At 36.1% G+C, this 24,342-nt stretch overlaps 3 protein-coding genes across 3 annotated transcripts; 1 reads left to right on the top strand and 2 right to left on the bottom strand.

Annotated features, from left to right (window-relative positions):
- Nucleotides 1-1,508: 1,508 nt before the first annotated feature.
- ebf3b (EBF transcription factor 3b) lies at nt 1,509-11,400 on the bottom strand. Its single transcript, XM_067455672.1, has 17 exons — nt 11,161-11,400; nt 8,958-9,114; nt 7,700-7,856; nt 7,530-7,593; nt 7,364-7,419; nt 7,012-7,085; nt 6,760-6,828; nt 6,386-6,467; nt 5,725-5,842; nt 4,761-4,894; nt 4,355-4,481; nt 4,078-4,166; nt 3,767-3,832; nt 3,276-3,429; nt 2,930-3,193; nt 2,665-2,744; nt 1,509-2,462 (listed from the first exon to the last, which is right to left on the bottom strand). The coding sequence occupies exons 2-17, from the start codon at nt 9,044-9,046 to the stop codon at nt 2,448-2,450; spliced, it is 1,638 nt and encodes a 545-aa protein (XP_067311773.1). The 5' UTR covers nt 9,047-9,114; nt 11,161-11,400; the 3' UTR covers nt 1,509-2,447.
- A 458-nt stretch (nt 11,401-11,858) lies between these two features.
- bnip4 (BCL2 interacting protein 4) lies at nt 11,859-14,002 on the bottom strand. Its single transcript, XM_067455673.1, has 5 exons — nt 13,820-14,002; nt 13,165-13,312; nt 13,022-13,088; nt 12,386-12,615; nt 11,859-12,305 (listed from the first exon to the last, which is right to left on the bottom strand). Exons 1-5 carry the CDS (start codon nt 13,860-13,862, stop codon nt 12,260-12,262), a joined length of 534 nt encoding a protein of 177 aa, XP_067311774.1. The 5' UTR covers nt 13,863-14,002; the 3' UTR covers nt 11,859-12,259.
- Nucleotides 14,003-15,764: 1,762 nt separating this feature from the next.
- On the top strand, nt 15,765-24,283 carry smndc1 (survival motor neuron domain containing 1). Its single transcript, XM_067455671.1, has 6 exons — nt 15,765-15,922; nt 16,359-16,478; nt 16,593-16,735; nt 16,857-17,015; nt 23,371-23,524; nt 23,634-24,283. Exons 2-6 carry the CDS (start codon nt 16,359-16,361, stop codon nt 23,769-23,771), a joined length of 714 nt encoding a protein of 237 aa, XP_067311772.1. The 5' UTR covers nt 15,765-15,922; the 3' UTR covers nt 23,772-24,283.
- Nucleotides 24,284-24,342: the final 59 nt, after the last annotated feature.

The following is a 24,342-nucleotide window of genomic DNA, read 5'->3' as shown; positions in this document are numbered from 1 at the left end:
CGGCGATCCCCATCGTTTGAATCGTCATGAAGACCCATCATCTGGTCTTCAGCTGTCCTGCCTCGGCGATGTCATCGGGACACTGCCGCTGGGAGAAATCTGAAACATGGAGTGGACCACAGTGTGCTGCGGAGCTAACAGAGACTTCCACCATCAGCTGTTTTCTGTTCACCATCAGCTCTGTTTTCTGTTCTGTTTTCTGTGTTGGTTGATTGTTTGTAGTATTCTATATTTTTACTTGTTATTCATTTTTTGTTGTTATCCCCCCCCCCCCCCCCCCCCCTTTGTTGCACTTTGAGATTCTTCGGAATGAAAAGTGCATTATAAATAAAATCTATTATTATTATTATTATTAATAACCATGATTCATACATAAATTATTATTAGATTAAATAAAGGGGATGCAATACACATTTTATACCACTAATTTTGCACATAATTTCATAAAGGACAACACTAAACCCTGATGATCAAAACAATTAGCGAAAATACAAATATTAGATATATTTCTTTGTTTGAGTTCACAAAACTGAAAAAAGAAGTAATCTGAAATGTTTTATTGTTTTGAGTAGTATTGACTTGTTTATTTTAATTTAGACAAATTTAAATTATGAAACTTTTTTTCTATTTTTAACATACTTTGTCATGGCACTTGAAAGGGAGAGTAAGGGAGAGCTAAAAGGAAATGTTATATAATGTTTTTTGTGCAAGATTAATGTTAAATTGGAAATGTAGTCGTGTGTAATGTTTAGATGTTGATATGAGTTTCTGGTTACCATCGCGGGGACATGATGGTAACTCAAATTCAGCTTTGCATCACAGAAATAAATAAATGATCATTTAAGTATAATAAACTGAAAACCAATTATTTTAAATTGTAATACACATATTTTCTGTATTTTTAATCAAATAAATGCAGGCTTGATTAGCAGAAGAAACTTCTTTCAAAAACATTACAATTAGTAATGCGTCCAAACTTTTGGCCTGTACTGTATGTTGAATACTCTCTACTCTTCAACAATTGCTATGCTCTGCTAATGCTATCAAAGCATGTTATCAGTTAGTAAGCTAGCAGTTTTCACTACTAAACATAATAAGTTAAAATTACATGATCGTTGTACGTGAAATGTGTGAGTCAATAGAAATGCATTCGTACAAAATAAAAAAAATACTTTCTAAAACTGAATTACCTTAAAAAATGTAGATGTAATTGATTGCCTCAAAATTGGTGGGTTTTGCCAATTTATTTGGGTTTACTATGAAAACAAATGTGGGTTATGTGAACATTGTGTTGTAAAGGATTTTGAACATCCACAACAGTTGATAATTGTGTTCATGACACAGTCATCATCACGCAATTGTGTTCTTTGGTGTTCATGAGTGTACAGCCTCCTCTCTCATGCACAGGGAGGACATGCTCAGATTTATGACAGACAAACTCCATATTCAGCATTTGTTTTTATTTTCATGCCTCCTACACATAGTAAAACTTGATGGTTGATGGAGGGCTTATTTGAGAATTCAGTGAGGTATCTCATAGAAAACAAGCAGAACTGCCTCCCATAACACACAAGCAGTTCTCAACCTATATGAGAATTTAATGGGACATGAAGAATGGACTTGTAGAGATATGGGCCACATGGAAGCTGGGCTTAAATGAATCTTCATTAGAAAAGAACTATTGTCATTGTCATCATTTAGTCCAGTATGACTCTATGTCCAGTGTTTTGACCATTTTCTTTCCCTTAAATAGTAGTATGTTTTATAAGACAAATTTTCCTGTAAAAGCTAGGTTTAAGTGTAAGAAAATGTCTTATATATTGCTTTATACAGAGTGATGGGAAGATACACCACCAATCAAAGGTGTGTGCTTGTGGTCACACTTTAAAAAAAGAAAAGAAATCAATACATTTTTTCAGCAAGGACAAAATTTGTTCAAAAGGTGACATTTAAACTTACATGTAAAATTACAATGCAGCAGAATCGTTTTCAACACTAAAAAATATCAAATGTTTCTTGAGCAGCAAATGAGCATATTAAAATGATTTCTGAAGGATCATGTGACTCTGGAGACTGGAGTAATGATGCTGAAAACTGAGCATTGCCATCACAGGAATAAATTCTGAAAACAGTTTTTTTTTCAATTTAAATAATATTTCATAATATTCTATCAAGTAAATATATAAAGTAAATATTGAATGTCTTGGCCACGTAATACACACTAATACTAGAGGTGCATACTGTTTAGACACAGAACAAAACAATTGCTTAGTTAGCTTAGTAATTAAAGAGTTTCTTGTTCTTATTTACTAGTTTCTTGTTTTTGTATTGCTTGTACTGAGAAAACGTTCAAAATGCAAAATAGATGTTGCTGTTCCCTGACCACAAATGTTTTCCTCCAGATTCCTTCACTTCTGAGTTTGTCCGTGTGAGAGCAACTGCTGTCACTAGTCCATGCAAGGCTGTAAAAGAAAAAAAATAGACATGTGTCTGTCCAATGTTCACACTCCACATATTTTCATGATTTTCACACTTCACACTCCCTGAGGTAGCATGTGTGTGTGTATGTAATATTTACTTTATGCAGTAAATAAAGGAAAGTGGGCGAGAAGAGCAGGAGAAAGGAGTCGTGTGTGTGTGTGTATATGTGTGTCGTGCTCTCACCGTGCAAATGGGAAGACTTGAAACTTGTGCTGTTGAGGACTGCATCTTCAGAACCGGAGCAAATGCACTTTTTTGCTTCACTATAGAACAACAAGAAAGAAAAAGAAGACAAAGATGGGTTAAATAAACATGTGAAACCACCAAAATATATACTTTGTCTTCAGAAATGATTAAATAACAGTTTAAATAACAGTAATACTACATGTATTACATTTCATGTATTACAAAATATATATTTTGTCTTCAGAAAAAGATGTGTTCTTACCGATGTAGTGTTGCGTGTCCTCTGTGGGACTATCTAAGAATGCTTGAGTGACAGCCATGGAGAAGTTTGGTACAGAGGGGCGTCCATGTGTTTGTGTGTGCCCGGCCATGGTAGGGTATGCGTTTGAGTGTGTGTGCCTTGGCATGTTGGAGTGAAGGTGTGAATGTGTGTGTCCATTCACGCATGTGTCTATATTAGTGAAATCAGACTGTTGGGATGCGCTGCCTGAAACGAAGCCAGTGCTTGAACTCCGACTGAATCGCACTGAAAGAGAAATGCATCTATTAAAACTGTCACGGGGCATATTTACCACACTCACACACACACACACACATGTACTGCATACCTTGTTCTACATCCTGTGAAACCTCTGTGTTCGCAGTTAACTGTTCATCAAAAGAGTTTACACCCATTATCCCATGCAGATTTGAGTTGGATGGGTTTCGTGGGCTCCCGCAGAGTGTCTCTGCTATGCCGGACACACGTTTAAGAATCAACTCCTATTGTCAGGCACATATAGAAGCACAGAAATGACACCACTTTCCATGCAGCAATTAATATTGGTTACAATTATAAGTGGATCCTTTCTGATCTCAGAGACACAAGTCCATATCCAGCCGCTTTAGTATTTAAAAAGCTTTTATTTGCAGGGCTACATTTTATAAGCACAAAATAAAATAATATGTATTTAATATTTAGCACTGCAAATAAAGTTTTTTTAAAATACTAAATTATACAAAAACACTCTTTAATATGCAGGCATATTTTTTTCTTATTACTAAACTATATTGTTTATTTGGACAAGCTTAAGAAAAAAAATCAAAATGTTACATTCACCTGGTTGTTGTGAGGCATTCCGTAAAAAGCCTCTATGAGATCAGCTGCTCTCTTCAGTAAGACCTCCTGTCAATAAAATAATGTAAAGAATACATAAACACGGCTATTTGTGCATTTGCAAGAATCAAATAAAACGATGAGCACAGAATAATTTCCCCATTTGGAGAGTTCAGTTGGTAATTAGACATGCGTTTTTTATATGACTTAAATTTTAATTAAACACTTAAAGCAGAACCTAGAACAATTAAAACAGAAAACAGCATTTGGAAATAAATGTAAAATGAGAAGTCCACTTAGTATTTTTGTCTCACTTTTGGAAGTCTTTCCACATCACCATGATGATGAGGAATAACCTTCTGCAGTCGCTGGAACCCGTAGTCAATGGTTGGTTCATTTAAAGCTTAAACAGAGAAAAAAATTGTTCAGTTAAACTCTAATGTATCCGTCAGCAACAAAACAAATGAATGTCTGAGTGTCCAAAAAGACATTATGTAACTGGAAAAGAAATCCAAGAAACTGCTTTTCACATGTTCTTAAAATATGCTATAACTATGGTTACAATATTTTTTCAAACTATATAATTCTTACCAGTGTAAACAAAACGTCCTGGAGGTCCCCTGCAGAACTGTTTGGATTTGTAGGACAGTGTAACTTCTACAACACCAGGGATGTGACGAGGTGGAGTCTGCACACGAATCGCATGTGGTGTGATCACCTGTAACAAAACAGAAAAAGTCATCACCCTCACAGGAAGTAGAGATTCAGATTAACTTCACTTCGCCACCAAATCTATTGGGGAAAATGTATTTCACACCTTGCAACATTTGCAAAGATTTGTGGGAAATGTGTGAGGGTGGATGGATTTACGTTTTGCTGGGAGATTTGACCAAGGAAAAATTAACAACTGGAATGATGTAGCTAAAAATGAAACAAAAACACAAAAATATTTATAGTAATTCTTTGATTGGTAACGGAGCTCGGGAAGGTTACACACCTCACTCCAGACCAGCATTGTTCCGAAAACCACCTGCAGACCATCGAAAAACTGATCTCCGATAATAATCACTGCGGCTCCACCTGATGTCCAACCTTCACTCGGACTGATGGCCCTAATGCAGGGGATCTCAGCTACACACACAACACACACGTTTGTTTTTGTGACATATGGGGACGTTCCACAGGGTTAATGGTTTTTATACGTATTTTCTATCCCCTTACACTGCCCCTACCCCTAAACCTAGCCTACCCATCACAGGAAACATTCTGCATTTTTACTTTCTAAAAAAAACTCATTCAATATGATTTATAAGCATTTTGAAAAAATGAGAACATGGCCAATATCCTCATATTTCACCCTCTCCTTATAATACCTATGTCATACCCATGTCATTATACACATTTGTGTCCTCATATGTCACAAAAACATGCCCCCCCCCCACACACACACACACATTAGCTCAATACATTGAATAAAAGTATTATACAGAGTGTTAATAATAGCAATAAAAACATCTGTAAAGGTATATAAAAACAGACTTTTTAATGTCTTAAAAGCAATCCAATAATTGGCCTTAACTATTTCATCCAGAAGGCTTCCTAAAACCAAAAATGGTATTGGTAGCATTTCTTCTACTATATATTTAACTACACACTGTCATATGACCAAGCAGTGAGTAACTACACTGATTTTAATAGCATAGTTAGGTGTGCTTTTGATTCACAACCAAATTATTCGAGTCATGTCTCTAATTTAGATTCAATAATGTAAGGTGTTGCTGAATATGTTTTACTAGTACAACATGGAAAGGAACTGACCAAAAAAGCTGTTATTTGATCTCAACCCTACCGATTAACTGTTTTTCTACTTTCACACACTCTCTCTCTGTCAATGATCCAGTACCTAAACTAAAATTATACAAACTCCTAGAAAGTTGCAGATATATTTGTGATTACTGTACCTTCGATTAACTCAAATCGTCTTGCTCTTCTGCCATGCTTAGAATTGTTATGGACAAATATGTTATCAGAAATGGCTAGAATGTGGCCCTTAACGGAGGCTGTGGTAGAGACCAGCACCTGCAACGCACAGTCAATTTTACTAGTAGTGTAGTGCAGGAAATGTAGGACACAAAAGGATATTTTGATGTTGGACAAGGATGGTTAAAAACATTTCTTACATTTTTGAATTCATTAAATTATTGTAAAGTAATAGTGTTATCTACACTTATAATTTTTACCATTGCGGTTTTAATCTACAGTGTGATCCAGGACTATAAAGGACAGCCTTTTTATGTTAAATCAATAGATCTATTGTACACTTTACAAGGTTTTATTTGTTAAACATTACAATTACAACATTGCAAATACTTTTACAGCATTAATTCAACTTATTTTATATTAACCTCAAAATTTACAAATCATTTTTTTTTATCAAAATTATGTTAACATTAGTTAATGCACTGAACAAACATGAATATTTTTAGTAGCTAACATTAACCAAAAATATATTGCTCATTGTTAGTTCATGTTAACAAAATATTGTAAAGTGTTACCTATTATCTATTATCTAGACACATAAAGACACATCATTGATCTGATCAATGAAGTTTTTGTGTTTACCTGGAAACGACGCGTGTCTCGTGGGTTCCCTGCATTTTTCAGGCAATTTTGATTACATTTGAGAAAAAATTTCAGGAAGAACCTAAGATTGAAATGAAAGGAAAAAGACACCATTTGGAGGGCAGGAGTAGCACCTTTCCTCTGAAAACATGTGAATGTACAGTATGTGTAGATCAGGGAATAGAGAAAAAGAGTCTCTGAGAGAATGATGTAAGAAGATGAAGTCTGATTTAATCCTTAATGCTGATAAATCCAAATTTCTGGAATGAATAGACCATTAAACAATCATCGTTTTCTCTCCCTCGTTTTCGCTTACACATATTAAGTACATAAAGTTCATTACAAATTGTATAGAATATAACTTATTGTCCTACCTGTCGATAATGACTGGATTTGATGGTGTTTCATTCCTGTTTCCACAACTTTTCTTTTCGCAACATCGGCTGTACAATTCACATATAAAGACACACAATTATCCCTGCATCAACTTTCAGATGTAACCTGCAATTGCAATTAAAGCAAACAAACTAATTTTTAGAGAATGTTTTTTTTTATTTGTCTGTGTTTGTTTGCATGCATGGGATTTTGTCTATTAGTGTGCTATAGTGCAGACCGACAAAAGTTACCTGCACATTGTCTCATGAGTGAGAAGAACACGACGCATTTCAGGGTTTTTATCTGGACCTTCAAACACAATTGCCTGACAAAGTAGAAGTAATGTATCATGTCAATATTTATGAGTATTTTTGTATAAACCTCATCTGAGCTCTGTGGACAAAGCATTCTAAATATAGCATAGCTAAATTATAGCTTATATTACATATAAATTAAGATATCATTCACATGATCACTTCAGACACAGAATGTCTTCACGTTCTAAAAGTTTGTTTTACATAGTCTTGACTGATGCAAACTTTCAAATTCTAAGACGCATACAATATTCTTGCAAATAATATGAAAGTGCAGAAATTGTTGTACCTGTTTGTTCACAGAGTCTATCAAACGGATGTACAGATCTTGCTCTGTTCTGACACCTAAAATGACAGGAAAACGAATAACACAGCATCAGTACTAAACATCATACAAATGTTCAAAGTTCAATGATTTCTTAAAGTAGACCGGTTCTAATGCAGGCATTTCTCACCATTGTTGTACAGTAAGCGGAGTTTGTAATGTATTCCATTGTTTGTTTTTTCAATTTCTGGCTCCTGAATTAAACAGATTAAAAACAATGATATGCTTTGTCTTACATGCCATCATAACTTCCAATCTAATCAAAATCCAATGTTTCATATATTCCACATTTCTACTCACCTTCTCCTTTTCAACAAAGTCCACGAATGCTGTGTGCTCAATCTCCACAGACTGACCTTGACTGTCATATAAAGCCAACACAAAATGAAAGAAGTTTGACTTGCGCAGGTTGGCGGGCGGCTGCTTCTCGAAGTGCGCACGGGCAAGACCAACACCTCTGCCGGAAACAGAGCAACTAGTTATTTGCAGTTTCAAATAAAGGACTTTACGCAGAGCTTGAGTGCTGCTGCCATTAAAATGCATTCTCTATGGCAAATTAGGTATACTTTATATTAGGTGTCTATAACTTCTATACACTTACATTAAAGAAATGGTTAGGTATATTCATTGTGCTTATTGTGTTCATATGTACTGCAAAACACTTTTGCTGATATTGAGGTGGGATACGGGTAATTATGGATGTCATTACAAAAATTAATTACAGTAATGGTGCAGTAAATTTTAAATATAAAAACATTTAGGTACACAGTAAGTGCAATGTATCAAATGACTAAATGTTATTTAAGACACGCAATATAAAATGGGACTGCATATTGCATTTTATAGTATATACAAATTGTCAAATATAATTTTAGTAATAAATACAAAATAAAATCTTTAAAAAATACAAAATACATAATTTTATATGTAATATTTCAACAAATTACTGTTACAAATTACCTTTAATTTACTAACAAGTAAATGTACAAATTAATAATTTAACAAACACGAATCATTTGATACAATTATATATTTTTTAAATACTTGAATGTAATTACATTTGAAATTAATAGCAAAATTACTTCTTACATTTGGTTACACTTTATTTTTAGGTGTCATTGTTACAGTGTAATTATATATTTAAGTACTGAGTAATATATGGTTAGGGCTTGGTTGAGGGTTAGTTGCATGTTATTATGCATAATTAACTTTTATCATGGTACATGTAACATAACAAACATAACAAAGACACTGTAAAATAAAGTGTTACCGTACATTGTTAACCCCTACCCTCTCATTCTAAACCTGTCAAAAGCAGCAAAAGCACACAAACACAATAAGCATATTACACCTAACAATTTTGTTTCACTTTAAGTACGCAGTAGGCTACTACCTAATATAAAGTGGGAAATTAAATAAGTAGGCCTATATTTCCATAAGAATACTTACACACATAAAACAAATGCTGTGTACTTGCTTTATCCATCTCACACAAAGAAATCACATAAAAGTTGACTGGAAAAAGAAATGGACAGAATGATGGGATGCACTTGCTTACCTCTGAGCAGAAAGGTCACCCTCTGTCAGTCCAGCTGACTGCAGCCCGAGGCGAGCTGAGTCCAGAGCAGACCTGAGCTCCTGCTTCATGACTCTCAGTCCACAGGGATGCAAGAGAACAGTTGACAACAAAGTTCCTTCTCCCTCAGGACGGGCGTCTGTAGAAAAACCGCATGAGAATATGGGTTGGTGTAATATTGTGTTTTGTGGGCGTGGCTGTGACGCACAGGGACGTTAAACATGATGTCTATGCATTAAACAGTCACACGCTGGAAAGCACTTTGAAAGTTGCAAAACCGCGCGCTGCATCCTATCAAAGATGACTTTCTTCTTTTTTAAATAAAATGTCACTCTTTGAAACATTTTTGCGACGGTTTATTAATCGTAAACATTAGCCTATAGCCTAGTTATTTAGGCCTATCCAACATTTAAAATCGTTTATGTTATATTTGCATTTCTGTAGGCCTTTTGTAAGCCTGTTCACACATTAGAAATGCATTAATGAAACCTTATATAGTGTAAACTTTCCTTTAGTTTGAACCTTTAGTTTAGCTGATTATTTTACTATTGTTTTTTTTTTTTTTTTTTTTTTTTTTTTGATAACATGTTCACATGTTGCATTGACTGTTGAAGGTGATTGCCATTCACTATACGGAAACCCCACAGGCTACTTTCATTTAGCCCACATAACATCCATACGCATGACCACAATGTAAAGTTGATTTATTGTTGATTTAAAAAACAAAACAATGGTAAACGATGTTTTTGATAAATTGCTGACATATTTTTAATATTAGCCTAGACAGTAAAATAATCAACTTTAAGCCTATAAAGGCACCGTCAGAATCCTTCCACCCAGCACTACTCCAGTAGAAAGTTCTTATGTAATTTAATCTGGCCAATGATCACCTCAACCACGAGGAAAGATCTGATTCCATAAAATGTGATGTTCTATGGAATTAAATAATTGCATTTTTATTAGTAAGACAGCTAGAGAGCTCTCTTATTGAATTCTTACTAGTAAAAATGCAATTATGACGAGTAACGCTGTGAACAATTTCCGATAAAACGGCTTACCATAATGGCTTGGGCTTGCCATAGTCGCCAGCCTGCGGCAGGTGATCGCGAGGTATTTACCTACAGAGCGACATGATAACAGTATGTGCACTGATGAAGTGGATCCGTTATATTCAGTTTTAACTGAACTGGACCCACAGGATGATGAATTGCAATGTTGGGGAAATTTATAGGATTTTTTTAATAGTTAATATTTCTTTTTCTACAGATCAAAACTTGCACACAGTAGATTTTCAGATAACCTTACCTATAAAACATTAATAACAAACAAATACTAATAATAAACATGTATCAGAAAGTTTATTATATGTATATATGGCATAATTTATAGAAATAAATATTTATTCATAGAAATGTAGAGATTCACAATATTTCTGTAAACATAGCAAAAGCAAAAGCAAGTGACACATGCAAATAATTGCACCAAAGAAGCTGTTGTTGTTGTTGTTGTTTAACCAAAATATCTACTGATAATAGTAAAGTATAAAATGTCTTTGGGCTTAAATATGTTTAAAAATTAATAAAAAAGTATTTATTACTATTGTCTAAAAAATTATTTAATCAAGAGTAGCAGTACTAAAAGCTCATTTCCAAGTCAATGCTGTCACACAAGTACTTATTCTGAGTGTCATTGATAATAATTAAAATAGTTAGATGCGTTTACAATTAAGAATAGTTTTAGTTATGTTTAATTATATATTTGAGATTTTATTGTTATGCTGAATATCCTCTTTTTTGGAAAAGGCCTAGTTCTCTCTGTCAAGGAACAAAATACGATTAGCCTATAACTGAAACCTATGTTGCCAATAATAATATAATTTTCACTGATAAATTGTATGAATTAATAATTTTAGTTTGATACATTTTAGAGAAAGTTTGTTCTTAAAAACGGTAAAATCCAACCTAGAGCCGAGCATACAAGTCTCAGAAAAAATTAGATCATACCGCCACCTGCTGTTGCAAAACATGAGCCGATTCTGGAAGAGAGTTTGGCAGCAAGTGAAACATGCTTATATCACAATTTGATACATATCTAAATTCACAATACATTATTATTGTGATACTCTAAGATATGGTAAAAGGTTAATAAAATGTACTGTTAATTAAAATTATAAATTTGTTATTACGTCGTTGTGGAAATGGTGCTGGTAACCCAATGCACAGGAAAATGGTGACACCAGATTAAAAATAATCATCATTCTGAAACTGAAAAAAAAAAAGAATTATTTTATACCAATATGCCTGCAATCTGTCACTGGCAAGACATATTTAAAATAATGTAGGCCACTTTTTTACTGGTAAAATTTGCCATTATCAGGACCCACACATATTTCCCCATTGCATAATTATACATTACAGTCAGCATTACAATATATATAGTAGTTTAATGTAGTACTGAAAAACACAAAAAATTGCTTTCCCTCAGTAATTAAGTAACTATACACACAACACAGATTGTCACAATCCATGATACATATTGCTGCATTTTTATATTGCAACACTTTTATATTGCGAGACGATATATTGTTACACTCTAGTAAAAAGTATAATTTTTCTTGCTGTACCTGAAAATGTTTGCTTATTCCACCAATGAGTAAAACATAAAAGCTCACTGAAAATTGATAAGAAATAAAATATTTGGTAGAATGGATGCAAAATATATGAATATATGTATTTATTTTTTACATAAATGAATTTGAAGATTGTTATTTTGGCAAAACAGTTTATTAATTTTCAATAGCATGTCACATTAGAATATATGTCAGAATATGCATTTACATGGCTCTAAATTTTCTCTCAGAATAATGATTTGAAATGCTATAAAAAAAAAAGCAGCTGAAGAACTACAATGTTAGCATACAATGTGACCTGGTCAGTAAAACAATATTCGTTCCGATGCATTTATGGTAACGATCATTTAAAAAAAAAAAAAAAGTTTAAATTTATTTGGCTTATTTCCTGGTTAACCTAACCTGATATCCATACACAACTGGAATCATTTGTATTAATTCTATGCCAAAGTCCCCACAGGAGAACCAAAGAAAAAAAACAGAATGCTCAGAGTTTCTATTTCTCGTCATATTTTCAAAGTGTCCTCTTACAAAGTCCTGCATTTCTCCTGGAGGAAAACAAAAGGGTTCCAGAAAAAGGCTGTCGGGAACTTTCTAGAGACTATCCCAGAGTGACACTGACACACAGCATACACACACATTCATATGCTATGACTCAGATAACAGAGCACTGAGTGGAGAGGCGCCGTCCAATACAGATCCTGCAGAGAGAGATTAAAAATAGTGAACAAAAGAGCAGCCAGCAAAAAAGTTAGACTTGGTAAAGGCATTACTGTCTTACCCCAAACCAAGCATGAGCATATGTGTCAAAACTAAAGAGGGCAACAGCAACTTCAGCAAGTTTGTGTTCATTTCCTTGTCGTTTTTGTCAGAGTTTCTTCTGCACAATCTGTTCCGCTTAGGCCGTTTAATGATCAATGCTGCTGGTGGTACGTTCTCTGGACGGCTGGACCAGTCACAGACCCTTGACACAGTCTCAGCTTCTTGTTTGCTCTCTGGTACAACTTCCCCCTGGAAGTGAAAGAGGAAAGTGTCACAATACATTTGATTTAATTCTTTGGAAATTTCACTACCACTGATTTCTAGTCATGTAATCTCTGCAAAATCTGCAATGCAGTCAAAGCATAGCATGTTTATAGTGTTGCTACAAGAATCAGCAATACATATGTGGGTTAAATTAGATTGTCATATGCCTGTATTGCAGTCTGGTTCTGATACCTCTAAAAAACCTACATGTATAAATCATATTGAAATCTTATTGAAAATAGCGGCTGCTCCAAACAAATTTGTTTGCCTGTATGGCCGGCATGATTAGTAATTAATGCTACCGGTATATTTCTACCACTTCAATCCACTCTGCCTGACTATAAATCCTAAGAAATGCAAACTTATGCAATAAAATATTTTTTTCTTTTACCTGTGCAATGGTGTGTGTGTTGAAGGAGGCTGCACTGATGAGTGGGGGTGTCTGGACATGTCGAGGACTAGGAGGAAATAAGTAACAGCCACTGTAATTGTCTTGCCTGTATACACAGATCTCTTGAAGTGTTTTGTACACACCTGCTGCAGTGAGAGCTTGTCCGTGAACTACTGCTGGATTCCCGCTGTGCTTCCAGAAGCATTTTCTCCAGGTCTGTGATATCAGACAAGGCTGGTGTGCCCTCACTATGTTCACTACATGAATCAAAGTGGACCTCCACCCATGATTCTGGTGGAGAAAAGTACATAAAAGTATTGTATTACTGAAAGCAGTTGTTACGGTTTAGAAGTGGGTATTTCTGATACATCTTTACAACAATCACACATGCTTTACTAGAGTTAATCTAACACAAACTGAATCAAAAAGGGTCCAAACTCCAAATATGTAGCCATTTGACTTACATTTTTGGATGTTAGTCAATAAACCCCAACATAATCTGTGCAAAAGGGGTCAGTGTAAATGCCTCTTGTCCGTTATCAAACATCTGTACTAGCAAAACTGAATAAATGTTTGTTTTAGCAAACAAATAGTTGCTGACTTGGCAGTATGACCGGATTTGAACACAAAGTTATACATTGTACAGATTTATAAAAGGAAAACATGATGTACATTGGTAATAAAAACCTAGGAATGTGAATAAACAATTGACTGTTTCTATTAATGCGTCTATCGCTTTCATTAGCCGTCGATGAACGTTACGTTATTTAATCAAACAAGGCAAATTGTAAAACTTACCGTGCAGACCTTCCTCCTGATTAATAAGCTTTTGCGTGGACATTGATGTTCCTTGTAATTTAGCTTCTAAATGTAGCGTGTCCTAAATTTTGTTGTTAGTTTTTGGACCAATATATAAAGGTTGCGCACTCCGAGAAACACACGGGACAAGCGCTCTTGGAAAACACTGACGAAATCTTTTGTTTACAGACAGACGCCGCGCTCTGATTGGGCCAGACGTTAGACCAATCATCTTACCCTACGTACGTAGATCGAATGCTAGAACTCTGGCGCTACACTAGAATGTGTTGAAATTTTTTTACGGTCTATGGTTGAAATAATGAAAAATAGACGTTGTAGAGATTTTGTACTCTATACTGTTTTATTAAAGTTGTTTTGGTAACCGATGCACACAACAAGACGAAATAAATTCACAATAAAAGAATGAAAGCAGTAATCAGGGAAAATATTTACCCACACACATAATGCAACTTTGACGAGAAGTCTACGTTAAGTTTTTAGTCTTTTGTAATAAGTTAACCAATTTGTGTCAGCTCTTATTCATTCTGGAGTTGGAGTTAACTTTATCCTTACTGACTGAGTAGGCTAGTGGTCAAACCAAATCAAACTGTTATTTAGTGCATGTTTGTCTTTGACGGTGTGTCTCGAGCCTTCATTTGCAAACAGACATTCACAACCAGCAACTTTGTCTCGCCTTTGTTGGACTTCAAATGAAATGTGGTGGTATGGTCAAATTACAAACAGTCCGTTTCGCTAATGTTAGTTAGCCTATATTTCAGGGCAAAAATACTGCATGGGTCTATGCAACTTAGGTGTTCTTTTTTATCCATATTTTCTTTGAAAGAAAAACCATGTAAAAGATGTAAGCATCAAATATGATACATCAGGCTTTTGCTTCATCATTGTCATGCGCTGCATTACTTAACCCTTATGAAAACTACAAACTTTTATAAAACTATAAAGCATTTAAAGATATCATTAGGCCTAATAGGAAAAATCCCATGTACATCTCAGACACATCTAGCTATTTGATCTGGAAGATGTATTTTTTTAGATTGTTTGCTCATCTGCAATAGGCCTACGTCTAGGCTATGTTTCCTGTTAAATGTCAAATTGACGTTTAAAAAATGTCTTTAAGATGTTGGTGATTTAGAATGTATGTAGGTATAAAACGGACATCTTAAAGAGGTCCATCAGATGTCTGCATTTTATGTAAGCAGCCTGATTTGCTGTTGATCGCACTGATTTACATTACTGTTAGAATTGCATAGCAAGTTTTAAAGTTGCATATTTATGATCAGTTTTGAAATTTGAACCATTTTTCTTCCTCGGGTACGAACTCCTTATTTATATATATACTTCTATATATTTTTTCATCCATAGCCATTTAGTTAGTTTTTATGAATGCCAAGGTATCAAAAATATAGTAAAAAAGAAGCAAAGTTACATAAAATGAAGTAATAATTAATGTAGGCCTAAATGTATTTATACATATATAATTGTTTCATATAGTTTTTATAGGCTACACAGACAAAAAGAAAAACAGGACAGAAAAGTTTAACGAAATAAATTTTAAAAAATTGAAAAAAGTTTATTGTCTTAAGATTCTTAGATGAGGACTTGTTTTGAATATACTGTCTCTTCTAAAACAATGAATAAAGGATATTGATGAGTGAATTGTCAGCGGTGAATGTTGCATGGAGCAATAATAGATTTATAAAGTAGCCTAGATTTATCTTTTTGTACATAAAAGAAGCAAAACAGTACATCCTTAAAAAACAAAAGAGGAACCTGGAAGTACATTGCAGTTAATACAATTAGAAAATTAAACTCAAAACAACTGTCTTTATTTGTTTTTAATTTTATTTAATTTTATTCATTTTATTTCACATTAAGATTGCGAGACAACATCGCGACAACAGTTTAATCACGCGAGACTGTCACGTCATATCCGGGAAAAGGTCGGAAAAAAACGATAGCACGAAGAGATACAAACGTAGAAGGAACGGCGCTTTTTTCTACGAAAATACAATTGTACATGGGACACTTAAACACCTTAATTCATCTGCTTTCATATAATTGTTAAATTAGGAATATTTAAAGGTAAGAAGCGTGATAAAGGATGATCCGATCGTAAGGTTACTGTGTTTATAGATATAAACATGTCTTCTGGCGAGCGTGCGGCCTTGTGCTTTAGATTCTACACATCGCTTTTGTATATTTGAACTGAATCGAAACAAGGTTTTGTGAGACACGGTAAATGAATGCAAATGCTGTATTAAATAACGAAAGCGTTTATAATTAAAAAGATTAATGACTTTGAGGGAATGAGCTATAAACATTACAAATAAACATGTTGTAAAATCCATTGTATTTTGAAAAATTTTGTAAATCTAAAAGGGAGTAGTTAAAACACAATTTAGGTCGGATTCAGATAAATATTTGAGAATCCTGTTTATGAGTGTTTTGAATGTTGATGCATGAAAGGGTGAGTGTTTTGAAATCTGTTTTTACCTTTTTACTGATTTGACTTTTTCAGATGTCTGAAGAGTTGGTAAAGCAGTTGAGCAATTATAAAGCTCAGCTACAGCAGGTGGAAGCTGCGCTCTCTACAGATCAAGATAATGAAGATCTGCTTAAGCTGCAGAAGGATCTCCAGGTTTGCGGCATACGTTTTTGTCACTTATTTTGATGTTTGATAGCCTCTGGGGGTAAAAAGTGCCTTGTTATCTAACTATATTTGTCAAATCATTGCTGTTGTGTGCCGCTATAGGAGGTGATTGAGTTGACAAAAGACCTGTTGACATCACAGCCTGCGGAAGGTACGGCCAGCACCAAAACCTCAGAGACAGTCGCTCCCACTCACAGCTGGAGGGTCGGAGACCATTGCATGGCCACCTGGAGCCAGGATGGACAGTGAGTATCACACCAACACACAATGCTGGGAGGTATATTAGGATTGTGTTCGGCTACTTTTGGAAGAGGGGTTCGTCTATATATCCGTACTCACCTGCTTACAGTGCTGTGTGATTGGCAGGTTGTATGAGGCAGAAATTGAAGAGATTGACCGTGATAATGGCACAGCAGCCATTACTTTCGCTGGCTACGGCAACGCAGAGGTGATGCCACTTCATGTGCTCAAAGAAGTGGAGGAGGGCAGGAGCAGGGAAGAGAAGGACGGAAAGCCCAAATCCAAGTAAGTAGACATGAGCATACCTTTTAGGTCTTTTTAAATATAGGGCCTGTTTACACCTGGTCACTTTGTGTTTTTACTGATCCAATAGCCATCTGATTTGTTATAAGAGTTTTCCATTTACACATGGCCACATAAATGTCTCCGCCAAATGAATATAAATCCGATCTTCAATTCCCGCTCTATATGCAAATTTAATGGAGTTCACGTCAACGAAAGCAACATATATGAGCTGCATTTTATTTATCATCAGCTAATTTCAAGATCAAAGACCGCAATAGGAGAGAGAGCGGCATCAGCACTGGTAAGATCATTTAGTCTCACTACTTTTAATGAAGATGATTGTGTGTTGAGCGTCTGCGACTTGCTTTCAGTTTCATAAATGGCTATAACAATGACTTTACATAGCCTAAAACACGCTCTCTCATGTTTATATTTTGGTCTTTTTGGGAAGAAAAAACTTTTCATATGTGGTTTCAACAACCAAGTGCATTTACACTTGAAGCCACCACTTGAAGTGGTTTGAGTGATAGGATTTAAATCTGTCTCAAAAGCGTTTCGGAAGGCATTTACACCTGGTCTTTTCTGAGAAAATGCATGATATGACCAGATGTAAACAGGCCCATAGTGTCTAAACAGAGCAACATTTTTATAAGGTTTACTATTATATAAAGCTCTAAAGGAGACCGTTGCAACACTCAATTTTTACTATAAATGATCTGTGAAACTAGACTGGGTAAACCCAGCCTGATCTGCCGGCGATTTGATTTCGCCCTGCAGCTGCAGGCTGGAAACCTGTCCATTCATTTATCCTGCTTCTGTAACACACTTGAGGGAACCAGTCACAGACACCTTATCCACCTGGCACACTATTGCAGGGTTTTTCCTGGGTCAGAAATGGTCTTCGGTGGTGACTGACCGGACATGGTCATCCACACATACACATGCACGCGCACACATATACACACACACCAACAGTAAAAGTACCTACCCGTGTCATCTGTGAGCCCAATACTGACAATAAATTTAAATAAAATTGTTTTTGCTCATCTAATTTTAATATCTCATTATGTATGATGTCTTGATGTTTGTTTCTTTTGTTCCTCGTTTTTACACAGTTTGCACGGTTTACTGGTTAATTATTTTGGCAACAATCATTAAAAAGTAGCATTAAAGGTGCCCTAGAATGAAACATTTAATTAACCTTGGCATGGCGAAATAATAAGAGTTCAGTACATGGACATCACATACTGTGAGTCTCAAACATCATTGCCTCCTACTTATGTATATCTCGTGAATCCAGAACTCCACGTGAAAAAAAGTGCTTCTCAACATAAACCCAACCGTGACCCAACATGCCCCCAATATTTGCATCTGTCCAGACATGTGCATTGTCAGGCGGAAATGGAGCGAATCATCAGGTAGGCCTAAACAAGCTACTCGCATGGACTTCATGTTCCAGGCTGTTCAGGAGACCTGAGGACTTTTCTAAACTTCCCACAGATTAAAAAAAAAAATGTCAACAGTCATGGTTGATGCTTATAATCCGATACCACAACAATTTAATTCAAGATCGTTTGTTTGTTCGGCCCATTTTAAGCAAGCTTCGCTCAGTGTCTTAAACTGAAGAAAGGGGCGACTGTATTCCTGCAAGCAGTAGCAATTTTATCCACTTACTTTTAATTTCTGATTAAATTGAAAGTTTCTTAGAGAGACAGCATTGTCTAGATAACGCAAGATGATTGCAGCAACAATAGGAAACTCCAAGTACCATACAAAACTAAATAGTGTGTCTAATGACAAAGGTTAATATTATTTTGTATTACAAAATACAACCGTAGATGCGTTGCTTATAGATCGTTCACTCGATCCTTCTAGCAAACATCACCTTTTCCACCATATAAGTTAAAACGACAGTCATTTGACAAGGCTATTCATTTTGTAAAAATGTTATATATTTATATTTTTGAGAATTGAAGTATGGGGTTTTTTCCTATTTGTCTTTCAGATAAGGCTACATCATAGTAGGGATGGCAAAAACTAAACATTTTCTTGACCGACCACCGAGCATCATTAGCTGGTTGAAACCGGTTAACCGATTACATATCGAATATGCTGTGCTATTTGAAATAACAGCCGCGAGCCGCGCCTGCAATTTCGCAACTCTCGCATCTCTCTATGATCTCTCTGCAGCTCTGCTCTGCCTCCAGGGCGTTTCAATCATCTCCCTAGTTCAGTAGTCAGGGCACTGATGAGTGAGTCAGCCCATTGGCTTATGTCCTGATCAGTGCCCTGACTAGTGGACTAGGGATCTGTTTGAGACGCGCCCACACACTGTCCCGGTGCGAAACATGAGCTCTTTCTCGCGCGCCAATGATCTGAAAACACCAAATAAACAAGTAAGCTGCATTTTATCAATCGCCATTTGAGATGTTTTGCTTAAAAGTGTCATTTAGTCGGTCTGTGTTCTGTCAGGACTCACGAGCCACTTTACTGAACTGCTTTGAGCTGCTGAAATAAGCCAATCAGAGCAGAGCTCAACATTAAAATTCATGACCCTTCCAAATAAGGCAAAAACAGAGCATTACGTCCTAGGGACAATTTATAGGGTTGTAAATGGACCTGTAAAACTGTATCTGGACATTTTTTGCCCTTAAATAAGCCACATACCCTCTATGTAGATATCAGAGAACAATTTAACATATTGTTTCAAATCATTCTAGGGCGCCTTTAAAAATGTAATAAATAGTCTAATTCTCTACCATATACAATTTAATACAATTATTGGCTATCAACAACTTGGGTTGTTCTGGTTTCACCTTATTTCAGTCTGAACAATTTTTTTATTTTGGTAATTTCCACGTTTCCGGTTATGATTATAAGGTAAAGCAGCTCTTTTTATCATATTAGATACATTTAAGTGTGTTTAAAATAACGTTACTCTGTGCGTTCGCTGGCGCTGCTGTGACCTGTTCACACTGCTAAGTAGGGCTGTCACTTCTTATTCGATATTCAAATATGCATTCGAACATGACGTGAAATATCCGTAATCGAACTATAAATAAACTATCCGGTTTTTAAAGTGCCATGTAGCGCAATTTTTTACAGTCGTTGCATTTACATGGAGCACTGTAATCAGTTAAAAAGTCCAATCTGAATGAAAATGCTCCATATAAACACCTCAATCGTAATCAAAATGCCCAAACTGAATGAAATTGTAATCGTTTTGAGATGGGTGGATAAACCTTTTCATGAATCGATCAAATGAAACATTTCACCATGTAAACGACCTGACCGGATTACTTTTGAGTGTGCATCCTTATGTGACGTACACAGCACGCTTTCACCACTGAAGAGCGCGTGCCGCGCTCACATGCACCAAGCATGTTGACGAGAGGAAAGTACATTTTTCCGAGGGATAAACTTTTTATTTCGTAAGAATTTATGAAGATAATTTTGGCATAATGACACTGTCCCTAAACCTAGCAAACAATCAACTACTTAAACTGCGCCTGACATTAGAATTAATTTTTTTCTGAGATGATTAATACAGTTTACAACAAATAAATAGCTTTTATAAAACCGTACAAGTCCTGGTGGCCATTGAGAGTTGCTATGGCATCCGTAAACAAATTCCAGGCGCTGGAAAGAAAGCTCTTAATTGAGAAAGCGCTAAGATGGTGATCGTTTTGAAGACAGAGTGCTCTGACTCTCTGCTCGTTCTCTGTCACTCTTTTAACGTGTGCCCTGTCACGTGCACTAATAATCTACATCAAATAAGGTGTAGGTGGGAACAACTCCTCAAATAAGGCTTTGGTGGGAACATTTTCAATGTAGAGAAACTCCTGTATTGGTGCGTTTAACACAGCTAAAGGTAGAGAAGGATGGATGCTCTTTGATCACACCTCTTGTGGTCTGATGAGTTGAAGGACTATCCAATTGAGTCATTTGAATTATGCTCATTGATCACACCTCTTGTGCAGTAGAAAAAACTCCCCTCTTGTGCAGTAGAAAAAACTCCCCAGGACAATGTTTAATCTTAAAAGATTGAGCTTGGTCTAGTGATAGCTAGACAACTCTAAAACTATATCTCTAATGCCCCGTTTCCACCCAAAAAACCCAGAACAATTTGTACCAGGAACTTTTTTCCCCCCAGACATGCTACTGTCTTTAGCCCCGTTTCCACCACAGGAACTTTACCCAGGAACTAGGAACTTTGGGTGGTACTTCATGTGTTTAGACCGCAGGAACCAGGGTCTAAATGAAGTTCCGGGTAAATATTTCCCCCTCCAAACGGCCCTGCTCGCGAGGTAGTACTTTTTCAAAGTTCAGGAACTTTCGAGGGCGGGACTTGGGCGTTGAACATGCTGATTGGTTGAGCTCACGCAGCATTTTAGTTCAACGGGCATTTTTTAAAGTCTTTTGCGAGGTTCGTTCTGCGTTCAGTAAATAGTAAATATCAGTCTTGCTCTCTGTCTGGTGGTGCGCGGTCGTCTCAGCCATCTCACGTTCAATGTCCTTAATAGCTGATAATAATATACATTGTCATTTTAAATCTAGCTTTACAAGCTTTCTGAATATGCTGAAGCTGCATGCTGCTGAATCTGCATATTAGTGTTCTTTTCTGTCGTTGTTAATTACCTCGTAAACCTATACATAACCAGCAAAAGCAGCACAGCTTGAATCTCTTCCATACTCGTTATTAATTTTTTTTCACCATGTAAACGACCTGACCGATTACTTTTAAGTGTGCGTCCTTACATGACGTGACAGCGCGCGCCACGCTCATGTTGACAAGAGAGGAAAGCAAATTTTTCTGAGGGGTAAACTTTTTATCTCGTGAGTTATGAAGGTAATGTTGGAGTAATGACACAGCGTATATTGCCCCAGGTAGTTTTTACTTTAACTGCGCCTGACAGAAGTTTTTTTTTCTGAGATGATTATTACACTTTACAACAAATAGCTATAAATAATACTGTATTAGTCCTGGTGGCCGTTAAGAGTTGCTATGGCTACAGTTAACACATTCAGCTGCTGGAGAAAACAGCGGCGACATTTTTGATGCGGCAGACAAACTGCATGTGACAAAATGATTGCAATTGAAAGTCATCACATGTAAACACCAGATCGGTTTAGATAACATCTCATGTAAACAGTCCACTAAATCTTTCAATCGGTACACTTAAAAATGATTACTGTCCTTCACTGATTTGAAGGAGCAGTCGCGCGCAGTCCTACATCACCGGACTAATTTGCCTAATCTTCTCGGAACTTTATCACGGTCGAAACGCAGACAGCTGCAGGTCTGGGGGGGAGAAAAGTTCCTGTAAAAAAGTTCCTGGTACAAATTGTTCCGGGTAATTTTGGTGGAAACGGGGCTTTTGTTTCTACTGCGGTCTAAACTACCGTGAAGATTAGGCAAATTAGTCCGGTGGTGTAGGACTGCATGCGACTGCTCCTCCCAGTCAGCAATGGACAGTAATAATTTTTGCGCAACACTGTCTGTAACAATAACAAGTATGGAGGAGATTCAAGCTGTGCTGCTTTTTACAGGTTAAGTAAAAGGCGGAAAAGTCCACTGATACTAAAGCATATTCTGAACACTTGTAAAGCTAGATTTAAAATTGTTATTATCAGCTATTACGGACGACTTTGAGATGGCTGAGACAAACGCGCGCCATCAGACAGAACGAGCAAGACTGATATTTTTTGAACCCAGAAAGAACCTCGCAAAAATGCTGGTTGAAATAAAATGCTGCATGAGCTAAACCAATGAGCATGTTCGGCGCCCAAGTCCCACCCTCGAAAGTTCCTGAACTTTGAAAAAGTACTACCTCGCGAGCAGGGTCGTTTGGAGGGGGAAATATTTACCCCAAACTTCATTTAGTCCCTGGTTCCTGTGGTCGAAACATACCATGTACCACCCCAAAGTTCCTAGTTCCTGGGGAAATTTTCTGCGGTGGAAACACATCTTAATACTACTATTTAAATGTATTCTTTTGAAATATGTCTTCCTATTAATTTAATTAAATTTCAAATGCTAATATATAGTGAGATGGTGATCGTTTTGAAGACCGAAAGAGTGCGTGTGCTGACTCTGCTCGTTCTGTCACTCTGTTAAGGTGCGCCCTGTCACGAGCATTAGTAATCTACATCAATTTATAAATCAATCAACTCATCAAATAAGGCTTTGGCGGGACAAAAATTTACTTATTTACTTAAAATACTAATAGTAATATACAGTGAGAAAATGATATATATTTCATTAGTGGCACAGACATTATACACTACAAAAGTGGACTTTTATTATTTTTTTTTGTAAATATTTTTTTTTTTTCTTTTGTGTTTCTTCTCTTAGGAAAGAGCTGCTGGCAGAGCAGAGGGAATATAAGAAGAAAAAGGCCCAGAAGAAGGTGCAGCGCATGAAGGAGCTGGAGCAAGAGAGAGAAGTTCAGAAATCCAAATGGCAGCAGTTTAACAATAAAGCCTATTCCAAAAATAAGAAAGGACAGGTGTGTATGAGAGGCAAAAAAGGCTAATTCCTTTTGTAATATTCTATGAAATAGTTTTTTTTTTTTTAACCCTGTTATAATATTTGTGTTGTATGATCTTCCTCTCCAGGTGAAGAGGAGTATATTTGCTTCTCCAGAGAGTGTGAATGGAAAGGTTGGCGTCGGCACGTGTGGCATTGCAGATAAACCCATGACCCAGTACAATGACACTTCAAAGTATAATGTCAGGCACCTAATGCCTCAGTGATCTCCCTTGTGTCTGTGTCCATCTGTTATCACCCACCATGAAAAATGAAACGAACTGAAACCCACTTAGAAATCATCAACAAAACCGATTGGAGATTTAATGAATATAGTAATGCATTTCCCCCTTGTTTTATTTGAAGTAATAGTGGGTATTTAGTTTGTGGATGTTGGAGCTGTTCTATACTGAACGAGTCTCTGGATGTGCATCGGTCCTCAGTGAAGGACAGCTCCTGGTTAGTTTTACAGGTTCTCATGCTCTCGGGACAAGTCTCTGAGTCAGCTGCCGAGGATGGAAACTGCTCTATAGTTTTTAGAATGTGTTGAACAAATGTATATGGAACGCACTGGCCGCCCTCATACACATTGACTGGTGTTGTTGAACAGATTAAGCAGTTTTTTGTTGCTGTCTTCATCTATGTGTCTAATAAGCATTCTGCTGCAGTCTATTTGTTACATTTGCTTTTCAGTTTTGTATATTTACATATTTGAGGAATAAACATTGATTTCTTGACATTTCTATAAGAATTTGTGAATTATTTCAATTTGACTTAAGTTGTGACAGGTTTGATCTG

Source organism: Pseudorasbora parva, chromosome 10, assembly GCF_024679245.1.
Source record: "Pseudorasbora parva isolate DD20220531a chromosome 10, ASM2467924v1, whole genome shotgun sequence".
Taxonomy (NCBI): Eukaryota; Metazoa; Chordata; class Actinopteri; order Cypriniformes; family Gobionidae; genus Pseudorasbora; species Pseudorasbora parva.
This window is presented reverse-complemented; position numbering and strand designations above follow the sequence as displayed.